The sequence below is a fragment of the Magnolia sinica genome, chromosome 2, assembly GCF_029962835.1.
Source record: "Magnolia sinica isolate HGM2019 chromosome 2, MsV1, whole genome shotgun sequence".
Classification (NCBI taxonomy): domain Eukaryota; kingdom Viridiplantae; phylum Streptophyta; class Magnoliopsida; order Magnoliales; family Magnoliaceae; genus Magnolia; species Magnolia sinica.
In genome coordinates this window covers 26,921,998-26,942,554 of record NC_080574.1, presented here as the reverse complement: position 1 = coordinate 26,942,554, position 20,557 = coordinate 26,921,998, and the positions used below count along the sequence as shown (strand labels likewise).

General features: G+C 39.0%; 1 protein-coding gene across 2 annotated transcripts; it reads right to left on the bottom strand.

Annotated features, from left to right (window-relative positions):
* Positions 1–1,606: 1,606 nt before the first annotated feature.
* On the bottom strand, positions 1,607–19,553 carry LOC131236779 (pentatricopeptide repeat-containing protein At4g21190). Of its 2 annotated transcripts, XM_058234215.1 has the most exons (7): positions 19,346–19,553; positions 19,120–19,204; positions 18,818–18,916; positions 5,946–6,089; positions 5,601–5,813; positions 1,994–2,257; positions 1,607–1,790 (listed from the first exon to the last, which is right to left on the bottom strand). In XM_058234215.1, the coding sequence occupies exons 1-7, from the start codon at positions 19,393–19,395 to the stop codon at positions 1,782–1,784; spliced, it is 864 nt and encodes a 287-aa protein (XP_058090198.1). In that variant the 5' UTR covers positions 19,396–19,553; the 3' UTR covers positions 1,607–1,781. The 2 variants fall into 2 exon arrangements, with proteins under 2 accessions (XP_058090198.1, XP_058090197.1); XM_058234214.1 differs by lacking the exon at positions 1,607–1,790 and having other exon boundaries at positions 1,807–2,257; positions 19,346–19,552.
* Between the last annotated feature and the right edge of the window lie 1,004 nt (positions 19,554–20,557).

Here is a 20,557-nt window from a genome sequence, read left to right as displayed (position 1 = left end):
GGCAGTTACATCCTACTAACTTCGCGCTGCGACCATCTGGTAGTTTTCACAGCCATTTTGCCAGCAGAAGTAGCCGTAGGTATTTTATCTCTCTCTGTTTAATTGATACTTATTCTCGCTAATTATACTACTTTTACATTCCAATCAATAAAATCTATGATTTAACCTTAATTTTAATTATATCTAATTCTTATTGCTTTCTTAAGAAACCCGATACGCTATCACCATTAACAGAAAAGTCGTTGGTTCCAATGCGAAAATATTACATTATGAAGGATTAACCCTCCCCTTCTAAAATCGTTTGATCATTGTAACAATTATTGGTAGCTGAAGGGTCAGGTCAATCTTCACAAATCTGGTCCTAATCTAGCTAGTTTGGCGCCAGAGATCACAAGTGTTCAATCAATTTGAGTCAGGTACGACTTTAGCAATCGAATTTGGGCCATTCATCACACTATAGCCACCTGTCCAGATTGATCAGAAACAGCCAATCTTGAATGAGTGAAAAAAATTTCCATCTGCCCCATCAATGGAGGGACCTTTATGGACGAACGATCTGGATCATCATGTGATAGGGCAGAAGGTGCGAACCATGCTAGCATATTTCGCCAAAAGAGTAAATGTTTGTTTGGCAGGAATGCTATGGAATTTGGATAGTGCCATAATACGGCGCAGCCTGCACAAAATTGGGACCCATGTCCATCAATCCAGACCGTTGACCCGATGCACCCCACTGTAGATGGGAGTTGCCCTGACAATCTTCCATGTTCGGGGATCGTAGCCATCCAAGATTTGGCCCTTTTCCCCTCACAGTTTCTTTTTTCTCAACCGTCTATATGCAGGACACTGATTAAAGGTTAGAACCTTAAAACCTGGGAGATTTTTGGGTCATTCCCCATCTACAGCAGGGCCCATCAGATCAGTAGTCTGGATCCTTAAACCATGCTCCCCACTTGAAATGTCCAGATGATAATGAAACGAGAGATAATTTCCTAAGAACCGGTTCATAAATAACTTCAGTGAGAACTCATCCAACATGATGTGCACACTGAATCTAACCCGTCTATCATACGCATCACCTCTTGAAACCCCTACGGTCCAGAAATCAGCCTGACCCAAAACTCAGGTGAGCCACCGCAGAGGGCACAAAGTAGGAGGGGAGTCCCAGCCTTGATCTTCACCAGGGCCGACCTAAGTTGCAAAACAACCAGATTTTTTTGCATGACCCTACATACAAAGGCCAGATAAAAGGGTTTGTATGGCCTGGATTGCATATATACTACACATGAGATGAGTTCTTAAAGAGTTCTCATAAGAACTAGTTCCTAGGAGATTATTATTTCTCATGAAACACCATTAATATCTTCCAAGTTTTAACAGTAAAGAGAAGTTAAAAAAAGAGGCATTGCTGCGGTGTGAATGTCATCTATGGGCTATAACAGCTATTACGGCCCTCGTAATGGCCTTTACAGTCACTTTTTTTTTTTGTTTTGAAAAATGACCTGAAAAACTTGGATCGACCCCATAATAAACCATTACGGGGCTGTTACGGCCTTCACGGGAGTGTAACGGCTGTTACGGGTCATTTTTTTTCGTAACGGGGCCATAACGTGTAACGGTTGCCACTGTTACCTTTACGTATTGGCCTTTACGGCACACCATGATCATGACGAATGGCATCTCATGTGCTATCCATAACATATCATAATGAACACCATAAATCTTCCATTCATTGCATGTAATATCAGAAGTCATCAATTCCCAATCCATAGCCCATCTTATCACAAATCCTTCAATTCATTAAAAAAAAAAAATTTTACATTAGTACACTACACTAAGTATGCGAGTATACGCCAACTTTAGAGCATTACAATTACAGAAAATCTCACAATCGCCCAACTCACATGAATCTTAAAATGCATTCATCTCAAATACACAAAAAGAAACGAAAAAACGAAAGAAACAAATGGGATTTTTAGTGCCCTTGACTTACCGAGTTAGCGTTATCTTCCTCGTCTACTTCAATCAGTTGATTCAATGAGTTAGTGTCAACTTCCTCATGAGCTCCGTTTGGTTGCTTCGATCGAACTCTTACACGCTTCCCTTTGAAGTAACGGTATTCCCATGTTGTGGGTGGATATTTCTTCTTTAGCTTTGCATACTTGTCCAGCATACCTAACTTCTGGAACACGTCTCCTATCATCTCCACAATTGAACTGTTCGGCTTCACACCGAGCTCTTCCATGTCCGCAAATATCTAGGAGATTGTTGTTTCAGGTTATCAGTCTCATTATAGGAGATAGAAAGTGTACAAGCAAATGACAAACCAAAATAACCCTCCATGCATGAACTACAACTGCCTAATGCTATATGAAACAGTTTTCATGTGAAACTATCAACACACATCATTCTGAAGATTGCAACCATCAAGAAGGCAAAAAAAAAAAAGGTTTTACAAGTAGAAGTGCCATGATCATCATCTTAGCGTTGTCCCAGCTATTTGGGGTTGGCTTTACAATTAGAAGGATGACAGCAAAAAAATCAAAGGAATTAAATGATATTTTTCCCTTGGTAAATCTCCAACAGAACTACTGGCACAGGCTCTACCACTCTAACCCTCACAAGGCAGAAAACACAACCGCCTGATTCCTACTGCTTAGAGGAACCCACAATTCCAATTCCTTCATTTTCTTGCCTCCAAACACAAGATTCAGTGGAAGCTCGAGGCCTTTTTCAAAACTATAAACTAAGGACATATTTGGGTGACACTTACAAAAATGGGTTCATCTCAATTTAGTTGATCAGAATTCTGTATTAGAGATCATGATTGTCAATCATATGAACTCATTTTTAAGTGGCACCCAAACAGGCCCTAAATCTCAAGGAATCTCATATAAAATTTGGCCCTGACATAGAGGTTTCTTCTCCACCTGGACTGCCTGCAGCATTGTTCAGGGAAGCTACTCATACACCAAAGAAATGGAAGATTTCTTTCCCACCATATAAGGGTTTGCACCTTTCATTAGTCTTTAAAAACAAGATTAATTAGACACATTTTATTTTGAACCATGGAATAATTACATGATCGAGTATTTGAACAACTGCATGAGTTTTTCCTCAACTCAGTCAAGTCCTACAACTTGAATAAATAAATAAATAAAATCTAAGGACTCAGTCAGGTATGCAAACAGGATTCCAACTTTAGGACTCAAAACTCTCGTTCGAGGCTAGAAAAGTGTTTCGATGTACATATGTGGGTGCCAGGTCATTGACGAGCCACCAAGAAAGAGGCGTCAACCAATGTCCATCAAGTATGACTATATCATACCTGCCATGCTGCCAGAGTGACATGAACTTGTAGGATAGCTAACAAGAAAAGGGTGCTAAAAACCAAGGCCAGGCAAGAACATTCATTTCCTCATTGCTTCTTAGTGTCCAATACTCCACAACAATTCCAATCTTCAAGTTAACCAACGCTCAGTTGAAAGTTAACTAAATATTGTAAAATGACCATAAAAGTTGACATCTCAGATTCGACCAAAAGATCTAACTTCATTACTTGCGGTTCTTCCGTTCCTGTTTAGAGATTCATTCCAATACATTCAGCTTTCCATATACCAACACCTTACCTTTCTTCTAAGCCATAAGGGCAAATATATATTTTTTTTAAAATGCAGTGTTTTGTTTTGTCAGGGCTACTTTCAGGGTTTGAGAATGTTGATGATGATGGGCATGGATATATGAATTAAGAGCCCTAAACTTGGATAGAAGGGAATACTTGCATTTTCATGGTTAATTCAAAATAGGAGCCAGTTTGAAAAATATTACTGTGATGTTGAAAATGTCGCGATATTATTGCGAGAAATCAACTAACGATATTGTCACGATGATCCCACGAGATTTTGAAAGCATCGGCAGTTTTCAATTTTTCCATGATTATATCTCGAAATATGCTGATATTAACATGAAATCTTAGAATTTAACTAATTCATTTTATAATTATATATTAAAATTTAAAACAGTATTTATTAATTTATATTAAAAAATATATATATATATATATTTTTAAAAATGGCAATATTTTCCAGATAAATATCCAAAGAAAAACCTCAAAATTCAAAAATCTCCCTAGAAAATCCCCAAGAATAAGATTTGTCACTATGATAGGAGCAAGGCGAAAATGACCAACATGCACACACGTGTGCGCGCACACACTCGCGTGGGAAGGTGCATTTGGTGTTCATGCTTTATTAATTTTGTTGTGTCAAATTGCTGAAACATGTCAAAAGAGGATGCTTTCATAACAATGAAAAGGGGTAACAGTCAAACAATTGAGATTTGTGTCTCATTGCAAATAACAATACTTCATCTTCATCATCCTTTTTTGAATTTCTCAACTGAGAGCAGTGTCTGAAATATTGGTATCGCGTTATGTATCGCATCCTGGGATACATATACATATCGGTTATCACACAGGAAATATCATTTGTATTGAGTAATTTATCGCACTTTTTGGGAAACATGGAGAAACATTAGGGAAATGGTTGAATTTTTCAATGAAACCTCAGGGATTGTTAAAAAAGACCTTAATACACACTTTTATATCATAAGATCTCAAAAAAGAAGTGCACTAGGTTTCCTTTGTATAGGGTCCTAAGCTATGCATTGTCTGACTGAACTAATGCAACTATATTCAAATTGAACGCATAACATTTAGAGTGTATGTGATGATCATTTCATCACTCTTAAATACTTTGAAATTAGTGTCAATTGATAGCTGGTTGAAGGGAAATTTTGAATATATATATATATATATATACACACACACTAATTTTTTTAATTTTTAATTAAAAATGATTTTTTTTTTTCTTTCTGAAAATTGACAAGGACTTCACAAATCAGTAGATCAGTCCTCATACATGCTTGATTTCATGTTTGGGGTGCAACACTACAAGCAATTTGGGAGAAATTGGGAAGATTTCAATTTTTTTCCAAATTGGACCGCCTACACTCAAATTTCAAAATTAGAGTGTATGTGATGATCATTTCAACAAATACTTCGAAATTAGTCTCAATTGACAGCTGGTTGAAGGAAGTTTTCGAAAAAAACACGAAGAAAATGAAGAACCAATAGATATCGAAATCAAAGTTCCAACTCTATGATTTTTCATGCAAAACATGAAGAACCAATGAATTTGTAACCATTTGACATTGATTTAATATAATTTCAATAAAAAAAAAATCGAAAATTGAAAATGATCACCCGATCAAACATGTGGAATATATTGGCACTACCTATGCGTTTCATATCGCAGAGGTGGGATACAAGATATATCGTGGAATATATCGGCCAATATCGTCGATATTTAAAACATTGACTGAGAGAATGAAATGTCATTACGCAAAATAGAAACCAACCCCCAACATCAGCTTTCACAGAAACCTACTAGCTTGGTTCCTCAAATATATTTCATGCACATGTGAACCATGGGAAGGCACGCGTCTTTACATATGTTGCAGGGAAAAAAAGAAGAAAAAAAAAAAAAGAACTGTAGGCAATGCTATCCCTATTAAAAAGATTAAAAATCATAGAGCTATACCTCAAACATCTTTTCGTGCATTTCTCTGCCATAGTAAATTGAAATCATTTTACTATAGAATTCACGAGGCAGGTTCTCCAAATTTTCAGAAAATAACTTCATCCAGAGCTCCTCAGCTTCTTCAAGTCTTCCATCCTCTGCTAAAGCATTTAATAATGTGTAGTAACTTCCCTTGGTTTTTCCTTGACCTTTGCTTAACATCCACTTTGTCACCTACAGACCAGAATTCATTATTGAATAATGAGAGAAGTTAATGAAGATATGAACAGTGAAAATTGCTGCATGGAACAACTAATTGGTCCAACTAAGAGAAAAGCTTTTCACATTCAACTGCAATCAACAAACCTGAATTATTCGTTTCCATTCTTTTTCATTTTCAAGGGTCCTCAGTGCTTTCTTCACTGCAATTAGAGGGAACTCTAACTCCCAAGCGATGAAAGAATCTAGCGCCCCGTAAACTTCTTCCTTGACATTCGACAATCCCATTATCTATGAGAGCATGGAAATAAAGGTCATTATTGGAGAAATTAAAAGGAGAGGCAGGCACAGACATCCAAACAAGAGTTAATGATATGCTGTGAAAACACCAAATCCAAATGTTGTTACAGTAGGTCGTCTGAAAACTAATATTTGTAAGTTATTGAAGAATATTAGATATTAGTTTCCCTATTTTTATCACCAAAAGAAGTTTCTGGTAACAATGTCTAGCATGAAAACTTCTCACATTCTTAAATGATAGACAGGTTTGAGCGAAAGTTAAGTGTTGTGGAAAAGAAGATTTCTTGTGCCAGGGGGCAGAAAGTTTCTAATCAAGGTGGTTCTGTTCTCTCCAGTATGCTTCCGGTATATCTATTGTCCTAATTCAGATGCTTTTCAAAATAGCAGATAAGCTGGAATCTATTCAAAAGAAGTTTCTATGGAATGACTGCCGAATGTCATCAGTACCATTTGTGGCTTGGAAGGATGAATTGCAAGCCCAGGAAGAATGGTGGTCCAGGTATCAGGCCAACAAGAAGTGAATTCAGCTTTGCTAGGCAAAGCGTGGCTTAGGGAGGAAATGATTTTGAAAAATATCCTTCTTGAAAAGTATGGAATACAGGAAATGTTTGGGACCAAGGTTACATGGATAACAGATTGCTTTGACATGTGGTACAGGGATGGGCACGTGGTATGGTACTCCCTCCAATACGTGGTATGCTAGGGGTCGGATTGCTACAATACATTGTGCTTCCAATATAGTTTTATATATGGATTCACACTGAAATTTTTATATGAAAAGATGAGACATAATTTCAGGTCACTAAACAAAGTGATCCTGATTGCAAATGACCAAAATCCAGATTGCTCGATCCAGAACAGAAAATGTGGGGGCTTTCATGTTTTAGGCAATGTTCGTTGGGACACCAGCAGGGTCGCAGAAAAGGCTCAACCAGCAGAGAGCAGTATCATTGATTCAGCTTAGTTGCAACATGCAAATCAGATATAGTTCAGCAAGCACAGAGCAGTATCATCGGTTCAGCTTAATTTCGACACGCACATCAGACAGAGTGGAACCAGGGACAGGATTCAGTTCTGGGAAGACGGGTAGTGAGGAGGCATGCCATTATGCAGGATTTTGAAACTTCACACCTTATTGCAGATCATAAAGGCGAAGCAGTTTAGAATATCCTCCAGCAGGTTGCCGTGGAATTCATGGGGGTGCCATTATTTAGGAGAAATCTTCAAGGTGAGCAGATCCTATTGCCGGCTTACATGCTTGATCCGTTGGAGAAAGGTTAGTTCCGCACTTAGACAGAAAAGATTGGGATCTGGAAGCAAATGGGGAGCTTTTCAGTGTGTTCTTTCTTTCACGTATTTATGGACAGGTCCAGGTACGTCATATCCTCACCCTCCAGCCTCTGGTTTCAAGTTGCCGCATCAACAGTAAATGTGTTCTGCCGGAGAGTGTGACGCAGGGATGAACGTGATGAGGTCAATCACCATCTTCCTCAAGGGGATAACTACTCCAAATCCATGGAGCTTCTCTGGACTCCTCACAGAGACTTCTCGAATCAACGAGGGAAAATAAGGAAAATAGTAATAAATTCTAGAAATTCGTAAATTGATTGATAATTGAAATAAATGAGTCTACAACCCTTTAAATAGGGATACCAAGCCTTGGAAGAAGTTTCGGAATTAAACTACAACTAAAACTCTCTAAAATTCGTAACTTACTATAAATAGTAAATTTACTATTTATAGTAAGTGTCCTATGTGGCTTAACCACATTATTCTCCTAATTTTTTTAAACACTTTTCATGTTGGACACAACTCCTAAAGCTCCAAGGATGAAGAGTTATAATCAAACTAAAACTTACTATAAATAGTAAAAACGGAAATAAAATGGATTTTCAACCATCGATCTGATGGAATCTTGAAAATTCGGCATGGGCAACCCGGCTATGCCGAGTTGGTTGGCTAAAGTAGCTTCTCCTACCCCAAAGTCATATATGGTACATCGAGTAACTCATTCCAGTTTGCGAGATACGCCTATTGTAAGGTTCTGACAGTCTGGATCACCTCCGCCTCCGATTGGGCCTTCTCTGGTCCATCTTGGACATGAAAGTGTCCACAACCCACTCTAAATCAGAGTGCTGCTGAACAAAATTCTTAATCTAGGTCACCATTCTCTCACTAATAGATGTTCTATGTGCTATGCCACGCGAGAGACATTTTCTAACATGCTCATTCACTGCCCTTTTGCTTGGAGAGTATGGTCCTCTTTGTTTGATGGTTTTGATATTGAATGAGTGCTTCCCTTTAGCTTAGAGAGTCAGGTCCTCTTTGTTCTACAGTTATGATATTGAATGAGTGATTCCTGAAACTATGGAAGATCTCTTTGCTGGATGGTGGTATAGTGCCGTTGGTCCCATTGCCAGCTTTTTTGGAAGTTTTACCGATCCTGGAATGCTTTGATGCATGTGGCTGGGAAGATTCAATAGGATTTTCAGAGGAAAATCCTGTACTGGGGCAAAATCATAGCAAAAATTATTGGGCTTGTAATGAATTGGAGGCCAATACATCCATCAGCATCAGATTAGGCAATTTCATCCCTGTAATTGTCAAAGGGGACTATTAGATGGGCCTGATCCAGTGGGTGCCCACGGAGGATCGCTAGTCTCAACGAAGAGGCAATAGATTTATGCATCTAAATCTCTCTTTTGTTAATGTTCATTGCAGCGAACTCTACGGCAGATTCTCTGGCTAAAGAACTGTCACAGAGTCCCTCTGCATTGCGAACAGAAGAAAGGGATGTTTCTTCTTTTTCATCAGGTTTTTAGCTTGTAACTGGTTTGATGATGTGGAACTGGGTGTTTTTTTTAAAACAATATTACAGTTTCTCATAAAAGAACAAAACCCATGTTCTCAAAGTAGTATGCACTAAGTAAAAGGCATAAACAGTCTTTTCAGATGCAACCACCTCTAACTTATGAGGTGAGCTAGACTTGATGGTGAGTTTGGGTGTGACAATTTGGTCCCTTACTCCATGGTTTCCTTCTAAATCAAATATTTGAAAATGAGATTTATCTTTTGATTGATAACCAAAAGAGAAACAGGGAAAGGCCATGTTAGGCCGTGTGGTCGATGCATTGGGAGTACCTATTGATGGAAGAGGGGCTCCAACCGATCATGAACCTGTAGGTCCTCTGGTCTAGTGGTGTTTACGAGATCATCCCACACATATCAAACCCATTCCGGGTCTTGTCTAGGAAGACTGAGATAGAAGACCAATAATGGATTGTCCTAAGCCAGGTGGGGGCTTGTACCACTTCCTCCATATTTGAAGTTGCTTCGCAAAACTAGTCGATGAAAGGTGGCTAGAAGCCCTGGTGAATTAACAACATAGGCGATAGTCATAGGATGATTCTTTCTATCACAAGGTCGATCCGGTGACAAGATATGGGCGGGGAATTGGAAATAGGGAGTCTTTTCAAGTGACAAAAGTGCATTAGCCGAAGAGCGGGGATCATTCTCATACAAAAAGTCAGTCACCATGAAAAACTTGCGAACACACAACATGTGATTCTCTTCAATAAAAAAGTGAAATATAAAATGGCTAACTTCTCACTATGAGAGAATGAATACAACAAGGGGGCCGACTCATTTATATAGAGGAGCAGCCAAGTGCAAAAGTTATTCACAACTACTTTCATTTCCAAATTTACTTGCGAAAAGTCCTTGCATTAGTATGAGTTCGTTGACCACATAAGGGCAATCCATCAAAGGCTTCCTGGCACTTGCACTTGTCCATTCAATGCCAATGCTAACGGCTTTCTTCAAAAGATCTCTTTTCACAGACCGTGTCCATGAAATTCTATCGTACGGAATCCTACACCTAATACATACAAAGAAGGAATTGATTACCTCTGATGCTACGAGTTTTTCTATTTTTACTTGCTCCCTCACCATGTTCGAATGAGAATGGATAAGAGGCTTGTGGGATTGACGTGAGAGGTAGGGATGGCCATATTGCTAGGAGTGAACTCCCCACACCAATCAATCTTTGAGCGGGAGTCATCTAATCCAAGGCAAGGCTAGAACACATCGCGACTAATGCTGCTGTCACACCCTACCCGCGTGACGAAGCCTTTTGGACTCAAATCTGCAGCAAGTGTTGTAGCAAAACTGATTCCAAAAGAGGCTCAATCGGCCACATTAAGATTACCATCTGGGGAGAATCTAGCCATAAAGACTTTTTGTTGCTTGCATATCGTACCAATCCCTCCTCCAATTAGCTTTATTTCCTAGAGACAGCCTAAGGGGCATTTTCATACCGGGCTCGAGCAGGGTTGCTTGTGGGATGCAAGGGCACACTCGGGGTGGGCGGCCCATGTGAGGCGGTACCCATGTGATTTGGGGCCCATGAGAGGGTTTGGCCGAGGTCCTAACCCATGAGATGTGGGGTCTGGGCTATGAGATAAAGGGATTGATTTGCTATGCTCTAACAGTTCGAGCTTTTGGAGCAAGTGGTTAATTGTCCTACATCAAATTAGTATCAGAGCAGGAGGTCTCGTGTTCGAGACTCCTCACCGAGGGCAATTAATGCAGGGGCATTTTCACACCGGGCTTGAGTGGGGTTACTTGTGAGATGCAGGGGCATACTCGGGGTGGGCAGCCCGTGTGAGGCGGGTGGCTCGTGTGAGGCGGTACCCATGTGATTTGGGGCCCACGAGGGGGGTTCGACCGAGGTCCTAACCCATGCGATGTGGGGCTTGGGGTATGAGATAAAGGGATTAATTCGCCATGCTCTAACAGTTCGAGCTTTAGAGCAAGTGGTTAATTGTCCTGCATCATAGCCGCTTGAAAGACACTCTAAGATCCTTTTTCAACCATGCTCTCATTTTGAGTCAAGAGATGACACACCCCATTGCACTGATCGGGGGGTGTTCATGGTGACTGAGGGGGTCGAAGACCAAGAAGTGAGCTATTTATACCAAGCATTCTTCTTATGGCTGATCCTGGCTCATGATTCAATTGCCATGTATTTAGCTATTGAGCCTCAAAATTTATGTTTTTATGCGATCACAGCATCAAAAAGAAAGTCTGAATTTTCCACGGAAGTCGGTTCGAAATATTTGATCTTAGGTGCATTTCCCTCTAGAATATTATTGTTCAGGTACGAAGGGAAATGAGTGCTACGACTGTTCATGGCGGAGATAGAGGCGGAGGCTTTGATAATACTCTCTTCCGAATATGACGCTCTTCTGATTAGATAATGAAATTCATGATGCCCCAGCCACTTTTCGTAACTAAATGAGAAAACCTTCATAAACAAAAGTTGATTCTCGATTGAACTCTCTTCTTCTTCATCTTTTCTTGAGGAGCGCTCCCTTGAGGATGAAAAGGAAGGGTTGAGAGCCTCCTTTCCTTCACCTCTTTTGAATCTTCTCACCCCCCCCCCCCCCCGGTTGAGTCACCAAGGATCTTAAGACGCAGTAACACCTATGATGCAAGGAATTATTGACTTGCATCACGATATCCTGTTCTTCCTCATTCTGATTTGGGTTTTTGTATCGCGGATGTTGGTTCACGTTTTATGGCATTTCTACTATTAATTTCATCCTTTCCCACCACATGGTCTTAAAACGTCATAAGATGAACAGTCTCCTGTTATGTCACACCGTGCAAGCGGGGCCATGGATCAACAATCCAGATCTTTAATCTTACGGTTGGAAAACCTTGAAGAATAGATTTGTTTTCTCAAGTCTATCTAAAGAGGGTGTTTGGTGCCCCTCTTTGCTTGACTGCCAATGGTCGATATAAGAGCGCAATAACAGAACTTTTTGAAGCAAAACTGATCCGGTTGAGATCTTTGGGGCTATGTGAATGCTGTTGGGAGTAATAGGGAATCTATAGATAAGGGTGAATGAGCCTTGGCCTTGTTCTCATCAGATGACTCCTCATCATTCATGCTTCGTCTCCTTTTGAGTTTTAATAAAATTTAGGTTTCCATTTTAAAAAAGGACCAAAATTTTTCTGAGGCTTATGTAGCAAGGTCCTAGATATCTTCTCAAGCCTAACTAAAAGATATAATGCCTAGGACTAGGGATATTCTCGAATTACAAATTACACAAATATCCTCTAGGTACATAGAAATTAGAAGAACACCTTAATTGTGCACATTATCCTTTTACACAAATATCCTCTAGGTACATAGAAATTAGAAGAAGACATTCATTGTGCACGTTATCCTTTTATACAAATATCTTATAATTACATAGAAATTAGAAGAACACCTTCATTGTGCACATTATCCTTTGATACTCCCCCTCCAGTTGAAAGCCTCTAGAGAGGCAACAGTCAACTCACTCTTAAGCCACTGAACAGTCCATTGACAAGCTTTAGTGAAAATGTCAGCAAGTTGCTGTTGAGAGCTCACAAAACAGAACCTTCAATTCAACGACAGAATCTTTCTTCTGAGTAAAGTGATGCACAACCTCTATCTTTGGTGCCTGCTTGAAAGGCCGATCCAAAGCTATGCATATATGATATAGCACTGCTATTATCACAAATTAATGGTCGGGGCGTAGAGAGAGAGCCCCAGATTGCAAAGAAAAATGTCATCGACATAGTGTCCGCCACTGTGGAAGTTAGAGACAGGTCTTCGGCTTCAGCACTGGAGCAAAAGCAAGGGCAGCTTGTCTTGTAGCATGCAGACAAGAGAGATTCACACCAAGATAAACAAAAATATCCAGCAACTGATCTACGATCATCAGGTTGTCAGTCCAACCAGAATCACTATATGCCATAGCCACAGAGGTGGAATAGGGATAGAACGTAACATCCATGACTAACAATTCCTTCAAGTGTCGAAGAGTTTGTTGGACAGCTGCAAAGCAGTTGTAATAAGAGCATGCATAAACTGGCACATACTCAATAACAACGGCACATGAGAGATCTGGAGGGAGAGATCTCGACACTTGAGTTCATAGATCCACTTGCAGCCCACAACATTTTATATGAGAGACTAATGAACTAAATACCATGTCTGATTCCAAAGAAGAGCAGCATAGTCTTTGTCCATAACCTCATGTCATTTGGTCTTTTGAAGCTTTAGAATAGGGGGGGACAGAAAAGCATCAGCAGCAAGGAGAGCTTGACACTCATTAGAAAGAGGATGTCGTGAGGAGATGGTTTGCAATGCATGAGTCTTAGGCCATGTAATCATAGGATGAAGAGGTTGATGGCGCTGAAGAAGTGAAAGATGGAAAATGGAACGGCAGATGAACTAGAGATAATGAAATGAATCACTCATTGAGGTCCCCTTGTATAAATTTGAATAGTTGGAGGTGTCCTAGATGCAGACACTGGAGGTGGGACAGAAAAGGCAGCCCAGGTTGAAAATGTTGCATTCACAGGAGGGAGTTCCACATACAGAAATGATAACTCATAAAAAACAGCTTGTCATGAAACTATCGATTGATCAGTTACCGTGTCAAGACATCTATAGCCATTATGAACAGTTCCATATCAAATGAACACACTTCTTTGCTTTAGGAGCAAATTTGTGAGGTGCAGTGCAAGCCATACTGGGATAACATGCACAACCAAACACGCAAAGGAATGCATAATCTGACTGTGACCCGAAGAGAAGCTCATAAGGTAATTGTCAACAAGAAAGTATCCACCCATTGTAGTGGGAACCTTGCTTTTAAAGAGAAGAGTTAGACCAATTGCTATCACATACTTGTATTTCTGCTCACCCATTGTAGTGGGAACCTTGCTTTTGGTCGAGTTGTGTAGGTCCATGAAACTGTTGAGTAATACCATTCACAACAATCACTGTGAAAATCTGCTTGAAACAAACAAAGCACCCAAATAAATTTGATTTTTGATGTGGAGGATAAATCTAGGAGTAATGGCAGCAATCAATAAACAGAGCATAAAATCAGTACTTTCGACTGAGCAGTCAGTTAATTTTAACCCGTGTGATGTCATGGATTAAGTATTTGGGAGGAAACAACAATGGAGGAAAGAAAGGGAGGAGGTGGAGGAAAAGAGCCATTTATGTAGCCTGGAGATCATGACTATGGGGAACATGGACAATTTGGTTTTCTCTAAGAAGGTAATATATGCTATTTAGTTAAATAGAACAAGAGATGAGATAGTAAGGAAAGAAGACAAGTCAAGGTTGGCTTCTTTTTCTTTAAAGGATGGAAAAAGAAGTTTTCTTTTCTTTGAACTCTTAAGAATAGGGTTAAGTTTAGGTAGAAAAAGATTTTAAAGATAAGAGGAAAAGGAGAAATTGATTTGAGAAAATGATGAAGAAAAACTCCTCGGAATAAGATTTTGGTGTTTGGGGGGGGGGGGGGTATTGTTAGGGCTTATAAGACAAAGAATAGGTTTTGAAGATACAATGGTTTTGAAGGGAAATAGAACAGATGACTGGAACTATACATATTGTGAATATTAGAAATGGAGGAATTAGATGAACAAACCAGAAGAAGATAGTCGGATCAAAGGATCTGTTCTGATACTACCTTGAAGAATAGAATTGTTTTATTGATAGAGTGAATGGATTGAATACAAGGGAATGGCATTTACAGATTTCTCAAATCTATTTAGGAAAATCTAGAAACCTTCTCAAGCTTAACTGGAGATGTCCTAGAGATCTACTTAAACCTATCCAGAAAAACTTTACCATGTAGGAAGCTTATACAATACCACAGATCAAGAATACCATCCTAGCATATAGCATACCATCAGAGTACACGTTATCCTTGAATAATGGGCTCCATTGTGGATGGGGTAGTGTTTCAAGTATCAACAATATCGGCCAATATATCCCACAATATATCTTATATCCCACCTATGCGATACAAAATGCACAAGTAGCGGGATATATCCCACATGTTCAATCCGGTGAGCATTTTCGATTTCTGATCCTTTTTTGTTAAATTTTACAAATCCACATGGATTGGGAGCTTCAATTTCAAGAGATTTGGAGGAGATGGTCCAAGTTGCAGAAAATTGAAAAAAATATATCAAAATTTCTCAATTTCTCGCAAATCGATTGCAATCTTTGTGTCCAAATATAAAATCAAACATGTATGTAACCTGATCTAGTGATTCTTCTTTTGCTTTTAAATGTTTTGCTTGTGTTTTCACACGTCTTCTTGCATTTATAAATTATATTAATAGACGTTGAATATACTTGCATCAATTCAGCTAGACAACACATAGATTAGGACCCATACAAAGAAAACCTATTATGTGCACTTGTTTTATGTAATGTTTTGATTTATAGGTGTGTATTGATGTCCTTTGTAACAATGACTGAAGTTTTATCGAAAAATTCGAGCAATTTCTCAATGTTTCCCCATGTTTCTAACAACAACGATACAACCGATATATCCCATGCAATAGCCAATGCATATCCATATCCCAAGGGTGCGATACATAACGCGATACCGATATTTCAAACACTGGGATGGGGGATGCCCCAAAATTTTCCCATGTTAAAAGAACACAAAATTTTGATGGGTGCACTGTAAATAGATGTAGTCTGAAGAAAAGGCCAATGATTGGAGGTCCATGATGTTTGAATCTGGGAGATACTTGTGGCATCACTTCAACAATTTCAATCAACAAAACATCCGTCGTATTTGCATGGTCTGGCACATTGGGACACTATTCAGACCTTGATTCAAATAAGAGAAAATGAAAAATGCCAAGAAAGCACTAAATCCAAAATTCATAACAACCGAAAGAGCATAAAACTAGTAGTGCAAGTCCAAGTAACTAACTTCTTAATCTATGCACCAAATACAAATTGGGTTTTAAGAAAATTTAACTTCAAGAGCTCCCTGTTTAACCTCTATCTTCTTGCTTCTCCCATTGAGAAGATTGTTTAAATGTTGGGTTTTGTCATGGAACGGCAAAGGGAAATAGAAAACATATCTTTATCGTGTAGAGTATAGGGCATAGACCTCCAATACCCAACATCCATGCCTTACAAATAACTACCTCATGATTTATTCCTCGGAAATCGCTAAGAAAGTAATCCTAACCATGGTTTTAAGACTTGGATTCTTTCAGTTTTGAGTCGAGTTGTACGGAACAAGTCAGGGCGACTTAGCTGAGTCACCCCCCTTCTTCTCTAAATATAAGGGAAAAAATTTATATATATATATATGTAGAAAATTTTCGAAAATAAAAAATGGCGCTGAGGCTAATTTTAAGATAAAATATAGTAAATGCGTGACATAAAAGGATGCAACAATATAGATTCGTTATGCCAAAATGCTAAATAGGTGTCCGGTTGATTATTAATAAAATATTATATTCAATTAATAAATTCATGGGAGGCTCCTAAATCATCTCCTGAGACTTCAATAACCTCAACCAAGTATTTGAAGATGAAATGGGCGATAAATGAAAGAAATCACAAAAAAAAAAGTACTCAAGTCAAGTCAAGTTTCATGGGAATTACTCATACTGACTCACACTGAGTCATTTGAGTCTCAAGCAACTCGTCGGAGACGGTCTGAGTCTCCCTCCTTTGCAAGAGTCGTGGTACTGGCTCAACTCAAGTCCAACCTAATCCGAGTCAACTCAGATGAGCCGTATCAGACTTGAAGGAGTCTTTGAATGGCCTATAATTTCTTTCTTTTAATGGCACTTTTCCAGCAATTATGTTTGTCAATAATTGACAATGAAATTGATGGATAGAAAATGTTTTGTTGAAATGCTTCCAATTTGAAATGAATTAATGAGTAAATAATATATGACTAATCATCATATCACTTCAAAATTCTTCATAAGTCAAATTAATGATGCAATTTGGCTCAATGGTAGGTTTTGAATGTCATTTAGGAAAACCTTAAAATTTTGTCAATGTCACTAGGAAGCAGCTCAATACAATAGGGTTATGGAAATATTTAAAAGAGTATAATTGCAACCAACTTCCAAATACCAAGTTCGTGGTTGTATCAAATCGTGCATATTCCCTATTTCATTTATTCTATGGTTATAGATTAGAAAGGGTTTGGTAGCACCAAATATCATCAAATTTTCATGATTAAATCAATTTAATTTGGTGTAGAATTCCAATGAAATTTCGTGATGTTTACCCATACCTTCTTGCATTATTCATGGACGAGTTAGCAAGGCATTTGCAGGAAGAGATCCCATGGTGTACGTTATTTATAGATGACAAAGTTTTGATTAACAAGACAAGGGTGGGCATAAACACAACACTAGATTTATGGAGGAGTACTTTAGAATATAAAGGATTTAAAATTAGTCGGACTAAAACAAAGTATATAGAGTGCAATTTTAGTAACAATAGGAGTGGGAACGAGGAATTAGTTAAGATTGCTGACTAAGAAGTTTCCCACAATGATTACTTTCAATATCTTGGGTTGATAATTCATGAATCATGAGAGTGGAGAGATCGAGAAGGATGTTGCCCATAGAATTCAAGCAAGGCGGAAGAAATGGAGATGTGCCTCTGGAGTTTTACGTGACCATCGTGTACCACTCAAATGAAATTTTATAGGATGACTACAAGACCATGCTTTATGGGACAATTTGTTGGGCAGTTAAGGAACAACATGGTCATAGGATGAGTGTAGCTGAAATGAAGATGTTGAAATTGATGAGTGGAAATACAAAGAAGGAAATGAATGCGTTCAAGAGAGTTTAAGAATAGCACCAATAGGTAATAAGATAGGGGAAAGTAGACTTAGATGGTTTATTCATGTGTAATGGAGACCAAGAACCTCACTAGTTAGAAGGATTGAGTTGCTACAAGTCGAAGCTATTGTACATGGGCAAATGTCTCACGGTTGGTCGAACCCCCCTTGGTGGGATGAAAAGAAAGAAAAATGGGCTTTTTTTTTCTCCTTTTTTTTGCCCTAGAGGTCTTGTTACACATTTTGAGAGAGAAAAGGGGGAAAGGGGGAGAGAGAAGAAGAGAAAATGGTTTTTCTTTTTTATTTTAGAAGAAGATCAACCACCTTCTACAAATGAAACCTTCGTCTCTGGATACGTGAGGATCAATCCACAATGCCTCAGGTCCTTTTTTGGGTTCTTTGTTCCAAATTGGTGGTAATGCTCCTCTCTCTTGTTTGCTTGTATCCACCTTTGGTGATGAATTTGTGTATCCAAAAGAGGTTGTTCTTTTGATGTCAGAAATCAGAATCTTCTAGTTGAGAATAGAGAAGACTCGTCTCCATTATTACCCTATAGTGGACTTTGTCGGCCTAAGTCCCATGGTTTTTCCCTTAAAATGGAAGGGTTTTCCATGTAAAGAATCTTTGCATCCCTTGCATCCTACTTGTTTGATTATTTGCCTGTTTGGGTTAGAAGTGATTATTATCCATTAATTTTTATTTTGTTAATCTCATTGATATGCACATAGAAGGGAAACATGTGTGGTTTCCCAACAAAAAGCTCTAAAAGGGTGAGGAGAAGGCCCAAAATGATGTGGGTGGAGGTAGTAAGAAAAGACTTGATGACCCATGGCCTCACTAAAGCCATGGCCCTTGATAAAGTGGAATGGCAAAAAAGGATTCATGTAGCTGATCCCAATTAATTGGGATAAGGCTTAGATGATGATGATGATGATTTGGTGCAACCAAATGCACCCTTTTAGGAATCCAAGTACCTAAATAATTTCATCAGTGAACTACCAATATCAGTTGAAGCAAATACAAGTCCAAGAAAAAACTTACACAATCAACAAGCTTCTGTGACTTGGAAATGGTCCCTATTCTCTTTTTGGATTTCCATACACGAGGGTATCTTGGTCTTGGGCCTTTTGTAGAACAAACCTGGGGCATATTGAAAAGCACTCTATATGAATAATGGATCGTAGGTGAAATATGTAGTGTTAGAAAACCTAAAGAGTGGATGCCAAGATCAGATTGCACAACTGTAAAAGGACAGTCTTGATTATTGAAGCGCCATTTCTTAACTAAAATTGAAATGGCTAACATATATGTAATAAAACCAAAAAACCATTAAAGGAACTCACCACAAAACCAGCCAACCTTTTTGAAGTGTGAATTAATTCAAAACTTCTTGTTGCAATGGTTGGTGGATATCTCAAACTAAGCATCCTGGGAAATTTCAAACGCAGAACGTAAACATCAGATCAAAAATAAAAAATAAAATATAATAATTCAAACAAAGCCAACCCCAGGTAGGTGGTATAAGGCTCAGATGATGATGATAATTCAAATAATAATCCTATGGCGTACCCAAGGTTTGATGTACTCGCCCCCAAGAAACCAATGTGACATGGGTTCATATCAGCTCCTAATCGGGATTTTCTTTCTGGGTTTTTCTAGGAGAATTCACTTGAAATTCCGAGAGGAGGGAAAGCTGTCAGAACGGGGATTGTCCGGGACGGGACGCGGGTTGCCTGCGAAAGCCTTCCGCAGGAGCATACTGTGGCAGGAAGCTGGGTGGGGCCACCGGGATGCTTGTGAGAAATCCACCTATCCGTTCGCGTGGGCCGCACGACAGGAAACAGTAAGGATTAAACGTCCACCGTTGAAGCATTCATGGGCAACAAAACTGGCTAATATTTTTGTGTTTTTAGTTCATCCAGTAGGAATGAACTTATCAACGGTACGTATGTAACACATATAAAGGTTTCAACGGTAGGTATTTTCCTAGCCACTTCTCTTGTTGGGAGGCCCACTGCCTCATTTTTGGGGCCATGGCCTAAGAAGAAGGATTGCTTATTGAGTAAATTCTGTGGCACCCACCTTGATGTATGTCTCTTATCTATTCTTTTCAAAGCTCAATTGAACCACACCACAGGAAATGATGGAAATTTAATGTCCACCGTTGAAAGCTTTCTCTCGATATTTGGGTCTTCTCGTCATCCATGTTCATTTGACCTTAGGAAGACGTTAGATACCAAATAAACATTATCGTAGGCCTAAAAAGGTTTCAATGGTGCACGTCATATTCCCACAATTTCCTGTTGCGTGGGCCTTAAGAAAGTTTCAACAGGTGAATGTCATTATTCCCACAGTTTCCTATAATGTGGTCCACTTGATGTGTGGATATGCTTTAATTTTAAGCTCATGCCCTGAAATGATTTGGATGGACAGCGTGACCCCATAGAGTTCACTCAATATGACTCACACGCCATCCGCTCTCTATCTCCTGTCATGGTCTGGTAAACGGATGGACATGGGTTATTTCTCACAAACATCATGGATTAGTGAGTGAGGCCCTGACCATAGCCCACATCTATGCTTGTTGTATATCCCCACTGCCTGACCTTTTTAGTCTACCACCAAAGCAAGTATACAGACTCTTTGAAGAGATACTTGTTTAAGGGAGTTTTTTTCCTTCTACAGTTAATACTTTTGATAAAATTATAGCATTTAATCCTCTTTTTAAAGTTTATTTATATCACCTTGGGCATGGCTACCACATAGCATCCACTGGACCGA

Excerpts from the sequence above, each read along its gene's own strand:
- LOC131236779 (XM_058234214.1), bottom strand. The coding sequence starts at position 19,395 with ATGAACCCATGTCACATTGGTTTCTTGGGGGCGAGTACATCAAACCTT. Across the intron at positions 18,917-19,119 it reads AAAGGTTGGCTGGTTTTGTG|GTTTGTTCTACAAAAGGCCC; the intron begins GTGAGTTCCTTT and ends AATATGCCCCAG. Across the intron at positions 6,090-18,817 it reads CACAGAAGCTTGTTGATTGT|ATAATGGGATTGTCGAATGT; the intron begins GTAAGTTTTTTC and ends ATGCTCTCATAG.